The 21,275-nt window shown below is 42.2% G+C and overlaps 1 protein-coding gene across 1 annotated transcript in view; it reads left to right on the plus strand.

The window, feature by feature from the left end:
- Window positions 1-226: 226 nt before the first annotated feature.
- The window catches only part of TGFA (transforming growth factor alpha), a gene marked incomplete at both ends in the record, with an annotated part of 97,001 nt that continues 75,952 nt past the window's right edge, over window positions 227-21,275 (plus strand). Inside the window, one exon of the mRNA XM_079720678.1 lies at window positions 227-266. Within this exon, the coding sequence (XP_079576804.1) occupies window positions 227-266 (40 nt within the window). The remainder of the gene's footprint in view (window positions 267-21,275) is intronic.

The raw sequence follows: 21,275 nt of genomic DNA on the forward strand, positions 1-21,275 counted from the left end.
TGACGGTAACCGTCTTCCCGTTTCCGCCCGGCCGGCGGCGCGGCGGGGCGAGTGCCAGCAGAGGCGCGCGCCAGCAGAGGCGCTCGGTCCTCCCTCCGCCCGCCCGCGCCGGGGGCTGGCCCTGCCTCGCCGGCGCCTTTTTCCCCCGCACCGCGGCGCCGCTTCGCCACTTGGGCACCTCAGGTAGGGCAGAAGGCTGGAGTGCCTGCCGCCCGCCGCTCGTAAAATGGTTACCTCGGCTGGACAGCTCGCCCTCTTCGTGCTGGGTACGTACGCTGCCTGCTGCGCGCCCGGTGGCACCTGCCCTCCGCGACACCCCGCTTTCCCCTGTCCCCTCCACTTCTCTCTCCCGGGGGTGTTCTGCGCCCGCCTAGGAGAGGAGAGGGCAGCGAATGCTTTTCGAGGCTTGAAGGCTGGGAGGCAAGGGGAGTCAGTCGGGCTTACTAGGAACTGGGGGAGCCTATTCCAAAGAGAGGGACCGTCGAGCGCTCAGGCTTTCCCCGGTAAGTGGCCGCCGGGCGGTGCGTGAGAACACCCGCCGGGGAAGGGGGAGCGGTGGGTGAACGGGCTTGAACTTTAATCCGCCTTCTCTGTGTGCTCGTACATTTGCCCACACCTACCTGCTTACCTGGCTGCCTCCAAGCCCGTCTTCACCGGCGTCGGTAGCGCGTAGACTCGCAGAGGGTGGCCAGCGTCCGACCCTCCGGCCGGACCTTGGCTGCTTCCCTTTCGTACCCGCCGCCTACCCGTGAGCCCCAGCGACCGGCAGATGTTCACCATCAGCAGGGCCGCCTCGGTCTTCTAACTTTGAGAGTTCTCGAGCTTTGAGGGTGGATTTTTGTGCGGATTAATTGTTCTTTTAATTAACTTCCCTTGGAGAAGTGGTTTAAGTGTCAGCCGAGGGCAGGAGTGAAACCCTAGACGAAGCGCTGCTGATTTCCTTTGAGTTTGTTCTTGGAAGAGAACGAGGGATGGGGGAAGGGAGGGGAAGTTAAACCCGGCAAAGCCGGGTCGGGTCTGGGGAGCCGGTGAGATTTTCGACGGTGAAGGTCACTGCCCGGCCGGCTCTTGCCCCTCGCGGCGCCGGGTCTCATGTTGAGATAGCAGATTGACAGCCCAGGAGTCCTGGTTACTGCCGTAGCCTCCGTGAAATGAATTGTTCAGTCGCTATCTCCTGCGTTTAACCCTGTAAAGCAAGTTGCTCCCTACAAGATCATTTATTAGAGCGTGAGAAAAGCTGTAGAACCCCTCCCTGCAAAATGCCCAGAGCCGCAGCCCCACCCAGTTCCGTGTACAGTTTCAGGGGGTTCACGGACCCGCCCGTACTCCTGCCCATGAAACGCTGATTAAGAACCGCAGCAGAAGTGGAGGCATCATAGAAGGGAAATACAGAGCAGCCGTGGAACGGGATTCCACAGCTGCTCCGAGGTGTACCCACACCTGAAACTCACCAACAGGTGGCATGTCTGAGTGGCTTTTTTTCTTTTCCCACGACCTTTTTATATTTTTGTATTGATGGTTCTAATTTTAGATTTTTTGTTAAAGCAGTAAAACATTACCAATACAGTAGAAGCCTCCTGTATTTGGGTCCCTGTGTAATTTTTTTTTTGCAAATGCTAATAGTAATAATAATAATAGCTAACACTCTTTGAGCACTTACTCTGTACCAGGTACTGTTCTAAGTGCTGTGCATGTATTAACTCATTTAATTTTCACACCAACTTGATGAAGAAAGTAGTATCGTCCCCATTTTATGGAGGAGGAAAGTGAAGCACATGGTCCCACAGTTAGTAGGTAGTTGGGCCAGAATTACGAGAGTGTGGAAGGAATGTGGATATTAAAAGTCACCTGACTGTGGTCACTGTAGTCGCATCTCCCAGGTTTGGGACTTTTCCTCGAGTCGAGATGGGTGGAATACCCTGGAGATTGCTTTAATTGGGTTTTCTTTTGGACTCTCAGGATCTCAAGGCGGTCTTAGGTTATTCAGTGAAAATCTGAGGTAAGAAACAATGAAGGTAAGCAAATTTGAGGAAGCTTTGTAAAGTTGCCCCTGCCTCCCCCCGCCCCATCATACTATACTTGCCCATGAAGACTGCATTCATTCATCATGGATTTTTTCTCTTTTGCCTGAGTTCAACTTGATCTTTGTTTCCTTCCTTAAGAAAAAGATGTATAAATTTGCAAAGGTTGATCAATATGTGAAAGCTGGCTCATACAGTTCCAAACTATGAGCAGTTGAAAAAAGTAGAGGAAAAGAAGGCAGGAGGAACTTACACCAGTGAGGATTCCTTTTTATTTATATTGCTTAAAAAAAAAAAGCCATTGAACTTGGCCAGGAAAAGCCAATGTTGTTCTGTGCATTGACTACCACTTCTGCCTCCTGCCTCACTTTCTGCTAGATTACTAAATACCCGTCAGTGCCATGTGCATCTTTATTCTGCACATTTCCTCCAGAGCTGCTTTCCTCGCTAATTTTTCTTAAATTAGTTGAAGGCAGTTCCAGGCAAATCAGCCAGTGTTCCATCAGTAATCAAGATCTAGAAAACCGCGGTGTTTCCCCTCCTTCCCCACCTCCATGGGAACAGTCTGAGAAGGAACTGTTAGGAGTCTCAGCTTATTCTTCTGATTACTTGATTGATGTTTTGGCCAAGAGAACGTGGGACTGTTGCTTAAATGGCAACACTGGGAACTTAATCTGGGTTCCTGTGGTGGCTGCACTCCCATGTTAGGTTTCCGTCATTGGCGGAGCAAACCTCACAGGGGCTTGGCTTCTCCAGTTCCAGGTCCTCCCTGTGTCAAGGGAGCAAGATGTGTAATCTTGGGCAAGTTACTTAGCTTCCCTGTGCCTTGTTTTCCTCATCTGTAGAATGGTGATATTAATAGGATCATTGAATGTAATTAATGAACCTAGAATGGTGCCTAGCACATAGTAAGAGTCTAATCAATCATCGTCATTGTCACTTTGAACCTCATAGAATTCCAGGTATCATTGCAGGTTATGTCCATTCTGTAACTGAGAGTTTGTCTTACTTATCTCATTTTCCATCTCCCCACCCTTCCTAAGACAGAAAATACCACCTAAACTAGAAACCTACTCAGAGATTTTAGCGAATATCGTTTGGCAGATGACAACTTCAGGAAAGTTTGGGAGTTCTTTTGGACCTTGTGAATTCTTTAATTTTTGATGCAGAACATTTGTATTTCCTCCTTACTGTTCAGTGGTCAGTTGTTTATTGAAGTCAGCACTAAGTTCCAGTTTTCTTATCTATAAAGTGAGAATAATAAAACTACCCACTTCACAGGTTGTTATGAGAATAAAAGGAGATGGTAAACATTGAAGCTATTTATAAACTTTAAAAATAAATAAAAATAAATTTTAACACTACACACAAAATCACATTGATTTTATAATGGGTCTTATCATCCAGAAAAAAGCATTATTATTTTTATGGCAGCTCCCAGAAGTAGGACTAAATGTAGGCTAAAGAAGGATGTCCGGGCTTCCCTGGTGGCGCAGTTGTTGAGAGTCCGCCTGCCGATGCAGGGGACACGGGTTCGTGCCCCGGTCCGGGAGGATCCCACATGCCGCGGAGCGGCTAGGCCTGTGACCCATGACCGCTGAGCCTGTGCGTCCGGAGCCTGTGCTCCGCAGCGGGAGAGGCCACAACAGTGAGAGGCCCGCGTACCGCAAAAAAAAAGAAAAAAAAGAAAAAAAAAAGAAGAAGAAGGATGTCCTAGGACACGAAATGCCAAGAAGGATGGGTAGAGAGGAAACAGGTCAGCTTCCCTGTGGATTCGGGGCTGAGGGACCAGCAGGGGGCATGAAGTAAGACGGTTCTCTTCTCCATTACTTGGTAATGATGTCTTTCAGAGTGAACAGTGGAGGTTTGCCCAGGACACATGTTTTCATTATTGGGCAGCTGAAATTAGGGAAAGTTCACTTTGAACAAGGGCTGTAAAGGTGTATATGGAAGGCTTAGAGACTGAGTTTCCTGTATTTACTTTTCCAAAATCTGGTTTCCTAGGATAAAGGGATCTTTCTGTAAATACTCCGTGTCCCCTGCAAAGGAGACCTTTCTTATAGGAGTAAATGATGCTTCATGTTCCTGTGGTAACATATGAAAAATAGATGGTTTTTCCATTAGACCTATCTCTAAAGGCCTTTTGAAAGTATGCTTTGAACAAGGCCCTGCTCTTTGGGCTGCCCACTAAAAGTGACAGGGGATGGGAAGTGGAGGTTGGGTCAAACAAAATGGAACTGGCCTGACACACTGAATTGGGCATCTTGTGCCTGGTTTCACACTCACGACCTCCATAGTGTGTTCCACAGCAGTACCCTCAAATTACAACCACTTGGAGAGCTTGGTAAACCAGATGGCTGGGCAGGGGGTGGGAGAGTTTGCGTGTGTAAAGAGTTCCCCAGTGTGGCTTGTGCTGCTGGTGGGGAGGAGAGTAAAGGGACACTTTGAGACCCACCGCTCTACAGTCGGTGCTGTTAGGGAAGCTTCTAGCTTAACGAGTTGCATTTTGTCTAAAGCACGTTTGATGTTTTAAATGCCGCCGTGGGTTTATGAGCATTATTAAAGGCACTTCTACGGCCTGTCTTGTTTACCAGAGCAGAGTTAGAAGTCGTGCTGAGAACTCTTACCTGTTCTAAATGTTCTTGTACTTTACCTATGGAAAATGTAATGATCCCATGTTATTAAACTCAAGCTGACCAAAGCTAATCATGTCATGCTTTCTTTTTTGTGGATCACCAAAAATTGACTGTTGTTTTGCTGTCATTTCAAATATTTTTCATCCCCTCATTTTGAAGTATGAACTTAATTCTGTGCTCAAGCTAGTATGTATTAGATTGCATGTAGATAGAGGATTGGGGCACTTTTATGGTGACTTTTGTTTTGCTTTTTTCTTTTTTCCTGTGAAATGTCAAGTATAAAAATCTTTCGTAGAATCAGGAAAGCCAGAAATCTAGGCTACAAGAACCATGTCTTAGGAGCTCTTCATTTTAAGCACAAGGCACATTCCCTTTAGACCGTCTCTAAAAATTTGGGTAAATTCTTTTGAAGCATTATGAATTAGTTGTATTAAATATGACTTGAATAGTTGTTACCTGGGCTTAGAAAAAGTAGGAAGTTTATTGAAGTGGAATTTTATGTATTTGCTAGTATTTTTATTTCTTTCTCTTTTAAGTCAGAGGAAACAAAATTTTCTTTCACTTCCCTAGTCTAGTGTATTATATGCCCAGTAGTTTTGTCCTTTGTATTCTGCTGTCCTCTTACCTTGAAAAGCTTTTAGTTTTCCCCACCTTAGGGTTTACACTTCTCAAGTACTTGCAGATGGTTAGGGCTTCCTCTAGGAGAGATTTGACACATAACTCCCTTGTATAACAAGCTTGTATAACTTTGTATAGCTACAGCCTGCTATTGCCTTTCCTCTTTTGGTTTTAGTTTTTGAATGTGTTAACTTTTCTGGCTGGGAACCTCAACAGCGTGTCCTGACCCCTCCAAGTCCTGCCTTCAACTAACATTGGCTAGTACTTGCCCCCTCTTCCCTTCTAGTTTGAGGGCTCCTTGAGGGCAGAGCCCCTTGGTCTTCATCTTTGCCTTTGGCACCCTGAGCACAGGCTGACCTTCAGGGGAGACCAGTGAGCACCTGATGACTCCTTGGGGTGCCCGGTACTCCAAGTGTTGATTCAGTTGGCAAACACTTGGCTGGGTAGGTAACATTTATCCTGAAAAACTCTTCATTATGATAATCAAGAATGGTTGCATATAAATTCTTCTATACAACTAGTTTTCAGAGAGTGTTTTATTTTTTTAAAATAGATTATGATTTCTTTTTGATTGCAAAAACATATTTTTTTCTCTAGAACATAGAAAATTCAGGAAAGCGTAAGAGAAAAGTTATTTTGATGGCCTGTAATTCCACCACCCAAAGATAACTATGATTAACATTCCATTGCACAGCCTGATGGATTAATGTATAGGTCAATAGATATTCTTTAAAAACTTGTATGAATTCCAAGAGGCTCACACTGTTTAACTTATTTTTGTAACTTAACCATCTTTCATGATAAACATTTTTATATCATTTAACATTCATCCATAACATCATTCTTAGTGGCTGGGAAATAATCCCTTGATTATGTTTACTATAATTTTGAAGCCCTTTGGACATATAGATTTTTCTTATTTCTCACTGTTATGAATAATCCACACAGTGCTGTTGGGAATATAAATTGATACAGCTTCTCTTGGAAGTCAACGTGACAATAGCTGTCAATTCTACGTGGGTATAATTTGGGTCATCAATTTCACTTTTTGATATATATGCTACAAAAATACTTGCCTAAAAGTGTGAAGAAAAATGTAAAGGCTGATGATTGTTGACTTGTTCATAATAGTAAACAAGTTGCCAGTACCACACTGTTATAGTTTTTTAAGGAGATTACATAAGATACTTTTATGTATGAATACAATTATTTATTATGTATCTATTTAACAGAATAAAGGTTTTTATGAAATATTAAAATCAAAAAGGCAGGTTCTAGAACCAGATGTATAGTATTGGGCCATGGTTTGAATTGATTCGTTTTTTATAACAAGCATATATTGAATTTATAATGCTAAAGTCAAGGAACATAAATGACACAACAGACATTCTTGTACATAAATGTTTGGCTCATCTTTGATTATTTAGGATAAGTTTCTAGAAATTAGCTTTTTCTCCCACTAGCAGTATATGAATGCTCACTTTCTAGATTCTTCTATAACCAAAAGTTAGTTTTAACATTTACCAAGTTGATTGGAGAAAAAAAATCCCAGCCCAATTTTATATTTAATAATTGTCAGGGTGAGTAAGTTTGTGCGTCATTTGTCATCCTGTTATTTGCATCTTAACCTTTTCAAAATGTCTTCTTATTGATGGATCATCCTTTTCTTAGAACTTTATAACACACTTTATGTTAAAAGGTTAATACTTGGCAAGTGTTCATTATTGTTTGTCTTTTACTGTTTTGTTTATAATATTTTTGACATGCCTCAGGTTTTTGTTTTTATGTAACAGAAACTATAAATCTTTCCCCTTAAGCTTTCTACCTTTGCTTGTATAATTAGGAAAACCTTCCCTATCCTAAGTTGAGGCAAACATTTACTTATTTTTTTCCTCAAATTCTTTAGTGGTCTCATTATATTGAACTAATCTACCTGTAATTTATTGTAATGTATGGTGTGAGGTATCAATACAACTCATGTTTCATTTTTTTTAAAACAGCCAACCAGTTAATATTCTCAGTTGTCATTTGTGAAATAATCTATCCTTCCTACTGTGGTTTGAAATTCCTTTTTTTATCATATGCTAAATTCTTCTAAGTACTTGAATCTGTTTGTGGGAGTTCAGTTTGGTTCTTTTATTTTGTACTTTTGCCCTTGTTGTGAACTTGTTCATTCAGGTAGTCTACAAATATTTATTGAGCACCTATTCTGTGCTGCAACTGCTTCTAGGTGCTAGGGAATCAGCCAAGACTGATCCCTGTTCTCATGGATCTTGTATTCTAGTGGGGGAGACCTTTTCCGCTGCTTTGTATTCTAATTGGTTATTGATATCTAAAAGCTTTTTTAAAAAATTATTTATTTATGTATTTATTTTTAACATCTTTATTGGAGTATAATTGCTTTACAGTGGTGTGTTAGTTTCTGCTTTGTAACAAACTGAATCAACTATACATATACATATATCCCCATATCTCTTCCCTCTTGCGTTTCCCTCCCTGCCACCCTCCCTATCCCACCCCTCTAGGTGGTTGCGAAGCACTGAGCTGATCTTCCTTTGCTATGTGGCTGCTTCCCACTAGCTATCTATTTTACGTTTGGTAGTGTATATATGTCCATGCCACTCTCTCACTTTGTCACAGCTTACCCTTCCCCCTCCCCGTGTCCTCAAGTCCATTCTCTAGTAGGTCTGCGTCTTTATTCCCATTCTGCCCCTAGGTTCTTCATAACCTTTTTTTTTTTTTTTTTAGATTCCATATATATGTGTTAGCATATGGTATTTTTCTCTTTCTGACTTACTTCACTCTGTATGACAGACTCTAGGTCCATCCACCTCACTACAAATAACTCACTTTCGTTTCTTTTTATGGCTGAGTAATATTCCATTGTATATATGTGCCACATCTTCTTTATTCATTCATCTGTCGATGGACCCTTAGGTTGCTTCCATGTCCTGGCTATTGTAAATAGAGCTGCAATGAACATTGTGATACGTGACTCTTTTTGAATTATGGTTTTCTCAGGGTATATGCCCAGCAGTGGGATTGCTGGGTCATATGGTAGTTCTAGTTTTAGTTTTTTAAGGAACCTCCATACTGTTCTCCATAGTGGCTGTATCAGTTTACATTCCTGCCAACAGTGCAGGAGGGTTCTCTCCACACCCTCTCCAGCATTTATTGTTTGTAGATTTTTTGATGATGGCCATTCTGACTGGTGTGAGGTGATACCTCACTGTAGTTTTGATTTGCATTTCTCTATCTAAAAGCTTTTTAAGAATTATATTTACAGTTGACCCCTGAACAACACAAGGATTAGGGGGCCAACCCTCCAAAAATACACCTTTAATTTATGGTCAGCCCTCACATCACCAGTTTCTCCATTTCCAAGGTTCCCCATGGGCAGACTCAATTACCTGGATCATGTAGTAGTGTAGTATTTACTATCAAAAAAAACCCTCACATATAAATGGACCCACACAGTTCAAACCTCTGTTGTTCAAGGATCAACTGTATTTTGTGATGGGTTTTGTTAATTTTAATAGTCTTTCAGTTGATTCAGGTTTCTTATGTAGATGATCATGTAATTTTGAATAGTGATAACTTTGCCTCTTTCCTTTTATATTTTCATCTCATTACTTTTTCTTATCATGCTGACTAGAATTTTAAGAACAACATTTTTTTAAAGGCAGTAGATACCCTTGTATTTTTCTTGATGTACTGCTAATGTTTGTAGCATTTAACTAAGTCACACAAGAGGCTGACTTTTCAGTTATTTATATATAATATACATATATATGTGACTGTATATTTGTATTTGTATATATATATAAACTTTATCATGTTAGTAAAATATACTTCTCTTCATAACTTACTAAAAGTTATGGTATTTTGCTTTGTTTTTTTAAAGCAGGGGAGATAATGTGGTGTTGTTGTTGTTTTTCCAAATGTTTTGAGGATATTTATTGACTCAGTTAAATTAAAGCCACTCTTAAATTCCTGGAATGAACCTTCTTGGTTGTGTGGTATTATTCTCTGTATCTACTGCTAGATTTGATCTGTTCTGAAGTATTTGGGGCCTTTTTTCTTTTTTAGGTTTTGATATCAGTGTTATGTCAGCTTTCTAAAATAAATATTAAAATGTTCCATCTGTTTTATGCTCTGGAGTAGCTGAAATATCATGGAAATCAAATGGTTCTTGTAAGCTTGAAAGAAATTGCTTATGAAACTTTTGAGCTTGGTTCCTTTTTAGTGATCAGTTCAAGTTTTCTACTTCTTTAGGTGTTTTTGGTAATTATTTATTTTCCTCACAGTCTATTCAATTCAGATTTCTAAAGCTTTAGCACAGATTTATAAATGATCTCCTTTTAATTAAAAATTTTTCTTTTGCACCTGCAACCTCAGTTAATATGACTTTACCAAATATGAAACAAAGTAAACACTTAGGCCCCCCCAAATAAAAAATATTTTTAATTTGTTTTTCTTGATAATGATATTTTGAAGAAAAACTTCTTTTTAATCATCAACCAAATTCAAGTCAAAGCTTCATATCTGATGGTTTATTTGCATAAATGTATGTGCCAAAGTTGTTGTAATAATGCCATTTCTGACTTGGATGACACATGGCACTGTGATTTCTAGCAGAGGCTGCTAAGTAGCTTCCTGATGGTTTCTTAAGCTTTCAAAAGTTTAAAAACCTCCAGATACACTGTTGTGTCCATTAGATGTTACTGTAGTGTTTGGAGCAAATGGGACATTTCTGTTGTTTGCTCATTTGCTTTTTGTTTATTTTTTTCATTTGTTTTTAAGATCAGTACTTCTAGGTAAAAAAATGTTGGGTTCTGACAAAGAGACCATGTCTTCCTCTTGGACTTTAGGCTTCTAATCTGAGTTTGAATGAGGTTAGTAAACAATTCTCCTGGGTGCTTAGAGAATAGATATACCTTGATGGCTCTTTCGTCATCTCTTTCCAGGGCTGAGGCACTCTCTGTGTAACTACTATACTTCCAAGAGGTACGGGAGATTAACTGGCTAAATGGTACACGTAAAGTGGTGACACAAAAGCAGCCAAAGCTGATAAACGAGCGGTTTGCAATTACACACTCCGCTCCCCTCCCTCTGCCAGGCCTTGGCAACAGGGAAAACACAAACTTAGGATACTTTTCTTGGTTGAAAGAAAGCACGTAAGACTTGTAACTTTCACCGTGGCGGTGGCTTTGCGGAATTGGCGTGTGAGCTGCTGAGGGACATAACCTGGTCACTTTATTTGTCACTGAGCTCAGCTGGAAACTCTGGGCTTGGGCACTTCTCACCTTGGACTGGTTTCTGGGTTACCACTTTTGCATTGAAGGAACACATCAACAGGCCGGTTTGCATGCCGTACACACTCCCTGCTAGCACATTTGAACAATGACAGATGTTTTTGCACATAGCAGACCTTGGGTGTTATAATTAGAGTTTCAGGGGATGAATCATAGGTCCCTGAACTAGAATGAAAGCAAGCCCGGGGCCTGAGCATTTTTTTAGGGAGGTGAGGTAAACTCATAGATCACATTGATGGGGACTCCTTCTGGATCTGGACTCTCCCTAAACCTCATCAAAGACTCCCATTTCCCCCCCCACCCCCACCAAAAAAAAAAAACCCAAACAAACACATCTTATGTGCTGGCCCCAGTGCGGGCCACTTAGTGTTACCAGAACACACACCCTCTGGTCGCCACCTCCCATGTGGGCCGCTCGGTGCCCTCCTTGTCTGCCAGCCTCACTAAATCCTAATCATTCTTTTCCCACAGCAAAATAGAAATCGGAATCTACAAACAAAAGTATCTAGAAAACACCTGCACATTCAGCTCATTAGAGACATCCTCTTACGAGGTTGAACTGTCAGGGATCTTACCAGATCCGTTTCTGTGTGTGGTTACGGATATATTTGTATATTCACTCTTTTTCCTTCAAAAATGGCATTTGGTATTTTGAAATCTGCTTTTCACTTACAGTGTATGGAGAAAATATTTCTGTGGCAAAGATACAAATGTATCTATCAATCTAGTCTTAATGACTAACGCATTCCATTACACAGCTCTGTCATTATTCATTTATCCACCCTTTATCGATAGAGAGGTAGGTTGTTTCAAACTTTTAAATATTCAAACCTGAAATGAAAATGTTTACAGCTAAACATTACCAGCATCTTTGAATTGTTTTCTATGGTCAAATCCCCAGAAATGGATTACTAGGTCAAAAGGTACACACTTTTTCACCTCTCAGTATGTTTTGACAATCTGCCTTCCAGAAAAGGTAGACAAATTTATACTTCTGTCCTATGTGTGACTGCCTGTTTATCAGCAGCAAACTTGCCTAGGATGAATATTATCATTTTCTAGACTTTGCTAATCATGTTGGCAAAATGGTATCTCCTTGTTTTAATTTGTGTTTCTTTGGCTAAAACCAAAGTTTGCTACAATTGAATGCTTTTTCATGTTTGAGTATTTGAATTTCTTTTCTTGGGACTTACCCATTTCTGTCCTCAGGTCACGTTTTGGGTGGGTGAATTATCTTCTCATTGATTTGTAAACAGTTTTGTAAAAGATATATTAAATATTTTCTTTATTTTGTCATTTAAATTTACATGTGTGTGTATGTTTGGGCTTACAGAAGTATGGTTTTGTTTTTGTTTTTAACTTTTAAGGACTTAAAATCTGTTCATTATTTCTTTGTGATTTCTACTTTTGTCTTGTGGTAGGAAGGGATTTGCTATGACTCTCTGATCTCTCATTTCCCCTTGTACTTTTATGTTGTTACTTTTTGGATTTAAATTTCACTTCTTTGGGAATGCATTTTGGTGTAAGATGTGAGATAAAAATCTAACTTGCCTTTTTGTCGAAATGATCCGGTTCCTCAAACACCATTTGTTGGATTTATTCTCTACTCACTGATTTCGAATCCCACTTTTGTCACTTGAGACTTTCTTAGGCGTACTCGAGTCTTTTTGGAGTTTCTGTTCTGTTCCATTAATCTGAGGCTCACCCTGTAATGAACCATTCTTTGGGGCTGGTAATGTGTTATTGCCCCAGGAACCTGGGGCAGAAAAATCTTGAGAAGTAGGCAGGCATTGGGTGGGCATTAAGTCTCACTGTCCTGAAAGGCATGGTGAACCTGCCTCTGCCCTCCTATTTTTTCTGGAACTTTGTGCTTTGCAGGAGTTGGGGGACATGAGGCAGGCCTGAAGTCCTCACTCCATGTGACATTCTGGTTAACTGACACTGTATATTTTCATGTCGCCTTCTCAAATGGGAGGACGGTGGAATCTGCCATGGCATACCTGGAGCCACAGACCAAACCTGGCACATCTCCCAAGATATAGTAAAGGAAATAATTAATCAGAAAGGAACCTCACTGGAAAGTCATAACATTGTTTTATATATTAAAACAAACTCAGATATATTAGCAAATAGAATGCAAGATTGAAATGTCATAATTAATTTTTCAGATACAAGACTTCAAATAAATTGTGATTTTTTTTTCACTTCGATTGTTTCAGGCTGTGCCCCCAGACTCTAGAGGAGTGGGTATGAGTTCCTTCTCTTTGCCATTTTGGGGGTTTTAATGGAAAAGTTTGAGAAGTACTGTCCCATGTGGATGACTAATTTTCAGATACTTAGAGCAGAATAGTAACTAAAATGAATATCTTCATCATTCTTCTGCTTCCTTTGGATATAATTTGCCTTTTTCTAAGTTTTCCTAAGGTAAAAACTTAATTATTGATTTAAAATTTTTCTTCTTTTCCAATATATTCATTCAGTGCTATAAATTTCCCTCTAGACACTGCTTTCACTGCATTCCACAAATTCTGATGAGTTGTGTTTCCATTTTTGTTTACTTCAAAATACTTTTTGACTTCTCTTGAGATTTCTTCTTTGACCCATGTGTTATTTAGATTAATCTCCAGTATGTGGGGATTTTCTGGCTATATTTCTGTTATCAATTTCTAGTTTAACTCCTTTATTGTCTGAGAGCAGACACTGTATGATTTCTCTTCTTTTAAATGTGTCAAGGTGTGTTTTATAGCCCAGAATGTGGTCTATCTCAGTAAATGTTCATGTGAACTTGAGAAGAATGCATATTCTGCTGTCATTGGGTGAAGGAGTCTATAGATGTCCATTATATCCAGTTGGTTGATGGTGTCGTTGAGTTCAACTGTGTTCTTGTTTTCTGCCTGCCGGATTCGTCCATTTCTGAAAGAGGGGTGTTGAAATCTTCAGCTGTAATTGTGGTTTCATCTGTTTCTCCTTGTAGTTCTATTCATTTTTGCCTCATGTATTGTGATGTTTTATTGTTAGGTGCCTACAGGTTAAAAATTGTTATGTAATTTCATCATTCTTTAATGATTCTTTAATGATTCAGGGTCTCCCAGTGCCTGAAGATCATCACTAGTAAATCCTTTATCTACATGTGGTACCTGTAGTTAATGCAAAACTTCCGTTACTACCTGCGAACGAGGAGAGCTTTCTTCCTTAATTAAGCAGAACTCTGTTTTACCTTTCCTTGTGGAGAGAGAAAAATATATAAAAGGCATTACTCCAGGTTCCTGGACTAGTGCTCTGTTAGGATCAAGGTAGTGGGACCTTCATTGACTGAAGCCATCCTTTCAAATCAGTTCTTATTTTGAACCCTCTGTAGGTTGTAGAAGGTTTCGGTGAATGGATTGCTTATGCCCCAGTGAATCACTTGAGAGTTAGAGATTTACACTTAGAAAAACATCAACTCACTATGTAATATTGATTTACTTTCTTGTGAAGTGCCCCTTTCCCCTACTGTGGAACAGAGGGAAAAATAAAAAGTCCTTTCAACTAAATTGGAGTTTTTTGGATTTCAGATAAAAGGCAGGACATGTTTCTCTTAACGGTAATAACAGAGGCATTTGGAGTATCTCAGCTGTCATCCCATGTAGAATAGATCCAAGTGATGAAACAGTAGTTGTGATTTTTGTGAACTGGGCCTAACGTTTTATTCTTAATTCACTCAAGGTAGCTACTTTATTCACTTCTAGAGCCCAAGGGATGAATAACAAAACTAAGATCTGTCAGCTCAAGGTGAGGGATGCTGTTTGTTTGTTTGCTTAGGTTATTTTATACATGGATTGTTCACTTCAGCAAACACTTCACTGTGTATCAGACCTTCTGCTGGGTTTGGTGATATTAAAGCAAAGAGGGCCATTGCCCTTGCCCCCAGCCCCTGAGTTCTTTGTAGATTGTAGCAGAAGCAAACACACAGTTTTTCACAGTATGACATGAGATACACAGTGAATACCTTGGGCTCAAGAGGAGGGTCCTTGAGGGAATTCCCCTGGTGGTCCAGTGTTTAGGACTCTGCACTCTCACTGCTGAGGACCCGGGTTCAATCCCTGGCTGGGGAACTAAAATGCCACAAGCTTTGTGGTGCGGCCAAAATGAAAAAAGAAAAGATGAGCGTTCTTGGTATGATGGGGCAAGGCACTCTTTGAGGAGATAATGGCCAGTACTTAGAACAGTGCCTGGCACATGGTAATTTCTTTAAGTGCCTTACATATCGCACACATTCCTTTAACCCATCTAGCAATCCTGTGACATACGGTGATGATCCGCATTTTATAGATGAGGAAACTGACACACAAAAATGTTAAGTAACTTGCCGAAGTTCCTACAGCCAGCAAGTGGCAGGACAAGGATTTGAACCCAGGACCCTTTCCTGTTGTCCTAGCCTTCCCACTGTTCTGCTTCTCCAGGTCATCCATGGAATGCTGTGGATACTGAAGTTCCTGGCATCAGTCATGTGTGAGAGTGCCATTTTGTAGTAGACATTAAGTGTAATCAGGCTTTCAGACAGCTGCTCCCCTAAATAATATTTACATATTGAGAGTAATTGCCATGAAGGTAATTGTCATGCTGGCTAAAAAGAAATATTACTACTTCGCAATGCCATGAAATGTAAAGAAACAAGTGTGGTAGAGGTTTTATCCCCCCTTCTTCAATCAAAAGTTCAGATGTTCAGAAGACAGATAACCACATGAGGTGTGTGTGACTTAAAATATATTTTGTTGTGACCAGGGAGCCTCTAATAATAAATTCGAGACTTGATAGAATCTCAGATCAAAACAGAGAGAGCATTTACTGTTTCACTTGTGTGTAGGAACTTCGTTCATTCAGCTGGCAGCATTTTTGATGGCCTTTGTACCTCTGAATAGACAGTTGAGTATCGGATGCCCAGGTGTTAGAACAGTGCCGCAGCGTGGACAGTCGACAAAGGTTGATTCAAGGTGATTTTTTTTTCCCTGTAGGTAAAGGTAATGGGGTCAGATGCACTGGCAGTCAGTGTGTTACTAACACACAAAGCAGCCAGTGGGACAGACCTCTTTTGCAGCGCGTGAGCTTCTGAAAAAAAATGTGGGATTTAAAAACTCTGTATCTTGTTTAAAGGACCTTATTTGATAATCCTTTTCTAGAACAGTTTCTCCTTAATTGGTTTGTAAATCTAAATCATTCAGATCTCTGGTTTGCCTAAAGTAGGTTGCCTCTACTGTGGCGACTCCTCTCAGGAAAAAGTTAACTAGCTGGGAATTGTGTTAAAGCCCATCCAGTTGGCCACGGGGGAGAAAAAGTTGATGTTTTAAGGGAGCCAAGAAACTAAACTGTCCCCCGAGAGTTACCCACACAGATAGTAGCTACTTATAAAACTCCTGACATTCTCAGAGCAGAGGGCCTCCTTGAATTTTCCACGGTCTTCTCCACACTGGGCTGCAGGCTTCCTTGATCTTTGCTTGCATCTTCTGATCTCTTAGTGACCCGCTATCTAACGTTTCTTCCTCTGATTGACGCTCTTTAGTTGTGACACTCAACAGGAGAGAAAAAAAGAAAGCTTTAACACTTTGGAGCAGAGTGATCCTTTGGGGACAAAATGTCTCCATCTTTTCAGCTTGTGCCTCAGAACCCAAGGAACCAAAATTGCACGGGGCTGGTGTGTGATAACGAGGAAAAGACTAGGGAAATAATCCTACCTGTTTTGCAGCAGGAAGAAAATAAACGTGCTTCATCATTCACACGTGTGTTTCACCTACTAATCAGGGCCCAACGCTTTCCGACCATTTTCTGTGCTCCTGTGGGAAGAACCATGTGAAGCAGGGAGAGGGTTCTGCTCCAGTGGGTGACTGCTCACGGGCCAAGGATGGAGAGGCAGCCCCCACTGCTGAGAACCCTCACAAGCCCGCCCTGTGGGTGGACAGCTTATCTGAGCTCTCAGCCTTGAGAAATGAACCACAGGGCTGTGGGGGGGGTATGTTTTTTATCCTAAAGAAATAGGATATGATATGCACCTTCCCTTAAAAATACTTCCTTAAACAAGGCAGGTACCAGCTGCTCTGGTGAATGGGGGAGGGGGTCAGCCTGCAAGGTGAGACCCCCTTGTAGGTGTGTGGTCTTCATCCCTGAGCGTGCTGTGACCCCAGAAGTCCTCCTGGCTCAGCCAAGAATGTTCTCTGGGGACTGATGTCATCTGATTCTACTGTAAGCAGAGCAAAAGTGGGCAAATGGCCTCACTGTTTGGCCTTGAAGATAAAGTCATCACCTTTTGTGAATGAGCATGTTTAGATTCCCAGTAAGTTAATCAGAAAGCATTAAAGAAATCTGCATTGTTCTAACTACCTATCTCTGTGCTGCTCTTGGTTGCTTCCACTTTAGCCTCTTTTATCATTGGTTCAGTCATTGTTTTCACCTGGGCTGTTTATCACCTGAGATATTTTCAGAGGCTACACAGGCAGAAATGTTCTGAAAATCTAGGGCTTTGATTTATATAAAAACCTTTTGCTTTGAGGAGGTGGACAAATTGGTATGAAGAGTTATTGGTATTCTCTGGTACTGCCTCCCTTATCCTGGTGGAGAAAAGAAGAATCCACTTTCATTTGTATCCATACCAACAGATGGCATCTTGCTCCATTGACAATAATTGTGTGCAAGGGTGTGAGAATGTGTGCATGTGTTTCATCTAGAGGTTTCGTTTCCTACTTCATGGGCTTTTTATTTCAGATTTCCTCTTGCCCCCATCCTCAACTTCTGCAGTGCCTCACACAATACCTAACATTTAATGATTGATCCTTATGTTTTTATTGATGACAGATAATTTACCCCCAGAGTCTCTCTTCACTTCTCTTTTCTTTCCTTCCCCTCCCCACCTCTAACTGTCAAAACATCACTAACATAGCAGCAGGTATTTTTTGAGCAGAAGTGGGAAATAGTTCCATTTTCTAGGCCAACTGTGATCCCTTGGAAATGGCTGTTTCTAAGGATTTGGAGGCTGCATCTGAGTTCAGTGGGAAATAGTGCTGTGATCAATTAGTAATGTCTGTTGTGGACCCAGTGTGGAGGTGGTGTCACATTTACTTGCATTCCTGCTTGAGATGGTGGGCCGTTTTTCTTAAGAATGAGAAAAAGTCATATGTTTCTCCAAGGAATTAGTTGAAGATGTTCCCACTGGTGTTGCTTACATTTCCTGCCTTTAAAAAAATACAGTACTCTAATTTTTAAAATATGTTCCATAAACCTAATACCATAACCATGTAGAAGTGCTACTGAGTTCTGCTAGGCAGGATTAGCATCCAGCAAGGCAGAGAGCCTGTGAGGGTATGGACTGGTACATCCTGTTGTCGTTCAGGACACGGGGGTATTTGCCTACCTTCAAAGTAAGAAGCAGAAAACCACAGGTAACGCTGGATGACAAAGCTCTGTGTTGATGTTCATGTCTGCCGATCTTGGGCCCTCATTGGGTTATTAGCAGGAGTGTCCTGGCTTGCCTGCTAGTCAGAAGGGAACACTGATATCTCGCTTTCTTAGAGGGAGGGACTCCTTTACCTAGAGGGTATGTAGCATGTCGTGGCACTGCCGCCCCAGCAGTCATCAGCATCCTTACACCCGCATCAGTGGGGGTGACCATCCTGTTTAATCGTCCCGCACAGGCACCATGAGGGGATAAGAAAGAAAGTAGAGAGGAGGGCTGTGTCCACGTGGGGCATAGAGGTTGCGGCAGAGGCAGGACTTGTAGGGCAGAGAAACCCGGAGCAGAGAATGGTGTCTGGGTCTGTACGTTTGCAGCTGCTTGTGCTCTGGTCACAGATTGGCTCGGAGCCTGTTCGCTGTGCTCCTCGCGGGCCCTTCACTTCTGAGTCTGGGATGCTTTAGGCCACCCCGGGGGTGGTAGCAGAGGGGTGTACGGTGAGCAGGATTAGATACTGTGTGAGCCTCCAGAAAGCCTTGGGCATAGCCATTGTTGTCTGGACCCTAACTTATCCTGGATGTTGAATGTGAGTCTCACAGGTAAGCCTGGGGTTCCCTTGGACTGAGATTCCTAGCACCTGTCTGGGGATGAGCAGGGCCAGAGCCTTCATTCCAATTTGTAGCATCCTGGAGGATCTTGGGGGTAGTGGACAGACCCTGGCTGGGCCCTGTTAATGAACACTCTTTAGAGAAATGTGAGAACATCAGGACCAAGATGAGATTGACTTATGTGGCTTTGGTGCTTGTTGGCACTTGCGAATGGGTTTCTTCAGACCTGTGCTCCTGTTGACTCATTTGCTTGCTATTTTAATTTTTTGAGGGAGAGGGAGTCCTCCATCTGAGGTGGTCAGGAAAGGTTTTTGAAGACATTGATGTTTGAGCTGGTCTTGAAGGTAAAGAAGGCAAGGAAATAGTAGAGGTAGAGATGGGGTGAGGAGAGGAGGTCCCACGCTCAGCCCTCCCGAGTTCCCGAGTCCTGCTGGCTCTGATTCTGTTCTACACCCGACCACTCCTCATGCCCTCCTAGATTCCCCTCTCATCTTCCGCCTGGACTGCCGTAGCCTCATCCATTCCTCTGGTTTCCAGTCTTGCCTCTATAAGGCCTCTTCTGTTCTCGGTACCCTGAGTGATCCATCTAATCAGATGCTGTGGCTCCTCTTCTCAAAACCTTCCAGTGGCTGCCCAGCTTGGAAAAATTCAGATTCCTAGTGCTCCCTGTGACAGACACCTGCATGGCATCCTTCAACCCTCGTTTCCCACCACTGTCGTCCAGCTGCACCAGCCTTCCTGCTCTTTCTTGAACATGCTAAGTTCACTCCCACCTCAGGACCTTTGCACCTGCTGTTCCTTCAGTTTTGACTGCTCTTCTTCCACATTTTTGCAGGACTGCTTCCCTCATTTTATTCAGGTCTTTGTTAGATGTCACCTGTTCAGAAAGGACATCTGTGATGACTTTATCTATGCACACACCCATGATGAAGAAAATGCTCCAGTGTCTGCATTATTTCTTGGAGAACTGTCATCACAGAAAAGTTTTAATGGTGTCTTCTTATTCCAGAACGAAAGAACCTATATTCCACAAAGTCTATATAAAATGCTCCTGCTCAAATAGGAGTTTAAGTGTCACCTTCTTTAGTTCACACTTCCTAGACATCTCTGTGGAACTGTCTCCCAGGTTTGGCTTTAAAAGGAACTGAATTCATTCAGGAGGTATTTGTTCAGAGCTGTCGATGCGTCATACACTGTTCCCTAGAGGGTGTCCCCCACTTGGTGCCAAGGAGACAGAAAATAAACAAATAAACCTACACTAAAATGTCAGGTTGTGACAGTGCTGGGGATGGGGGTGAGCCACTAGCTTCATTACCTCGCAAATCGGTCTTCACAGAAGGATGCTTTCGGGCAGTTGAAAGCCATCCAGTTCTCTCTGTTCCTTTCCTACCTGAAGTGTAAGAAAGGACAGGAAGAGGAGGGTGGAAGAGTTCTCTGTAGCTGCATCTTGTTATGCCAAAGGCTGTGCTTGATACCCACATAGGAGCCCCCCTCTTAGATATAGCAGGCGGGTCCAGAAGCAGGACTAAACCATCCTTCTAGCAACTCTTGAATTCTGCTCCCTCGGTCTCAGAGGTGACAGCTGGCTGGCTACAGGTTGAAAATTCTATTGATCACTTGTCCTCAGCTGAGGGAACATCTAGGATACATCATCTATTTTACGTCAGAAACCACAGAAGCAAGGCCAGTTGCCTGAAACCAGGGCACTGGATTTCGTTGGTTGTTGCAAAAGCTGCTCAGATTCCCGGTGGTGCCTCTCAACCTCTCTATAGGAAGACTTCTCTGGAAGACCCCTCACCCATTGTTCCTCCCTTTCCTCCCCTCCAGGCTCCCACCTGCCTTATCCGTGGCCTATTTCCAGAGGGTTCTCCTCTGCTTCCTCCCATCCTGACACACTCCCAGTTTGAGAGTGAGGCTCAGGGCCCACGGTGGCTCAGTCCAGTCAGATCAGCCACTGATCAAAGCTTCTCCCTGGCAGCCACCATCAATATACAGTTGTCTGTAATACACTGTAGTCTTTTGTTTGTTTTTATTGGGCTATAATTGCTTTACAATGTTGTGTTAGTTTCTGCTGTACAAAAGAGTGAATCAGCTCTATGTATACATATATCCCCTCCCTCTTGGACCTCCCTGGCACCCCTTACTCCCATCCCACCCATCTAGATCACCACAGAACACCGAGCTGAGCTCCCCGTGCTATACAGCAAGTTCCCACCAGCTACACATGGCAGTGCACATACGTCAATCTCAATCTCCCAATTCATCCCCCCACCCCCGCGTCCACACGTCCGTTCTCTACGTCTGCGTCTTTATTCCTGCCCTGCACATAGGTTCATCCGTACCATTTTTCTAGATTCCACATATATGCGTTAATATACGGTATTTGTTTTTCTCATTCTGATTTACTTCACTCTGTATGACAGACTCTGGGTCCATCCACGTCTCTACAAATGACCCAATTTCGTTCCTTTTTTATGGCTGAGTAATATTCCATTGTATATAGGTACCACATCTTCTTTATCCATTCGTCTGTCGATGGGCATTTAGGTTGCTTCCATAACAGGGCCTCCTCTGGCCACGAGGGTCCAGGTGGGCTGAGCACTACCCCCTTCTAGACTGTAGCTTTTTTAGAGCAGTTTCAGGCTTAAGAAAAATTG

This window comes from Hyperoodon ampullatus, assembly GCF_949752795.1.
Source record: "Hyperoodon ampullatus genome assembly, chromosome: 15".
Classification (NCBI taxonomy): domain Eukaryota; kingdom Metazoa; phylum Chordata; class Mammalia; order Artiodactyla; family Ziphiidae; genus Hyperoodon; species Hyperoodon ampullatus.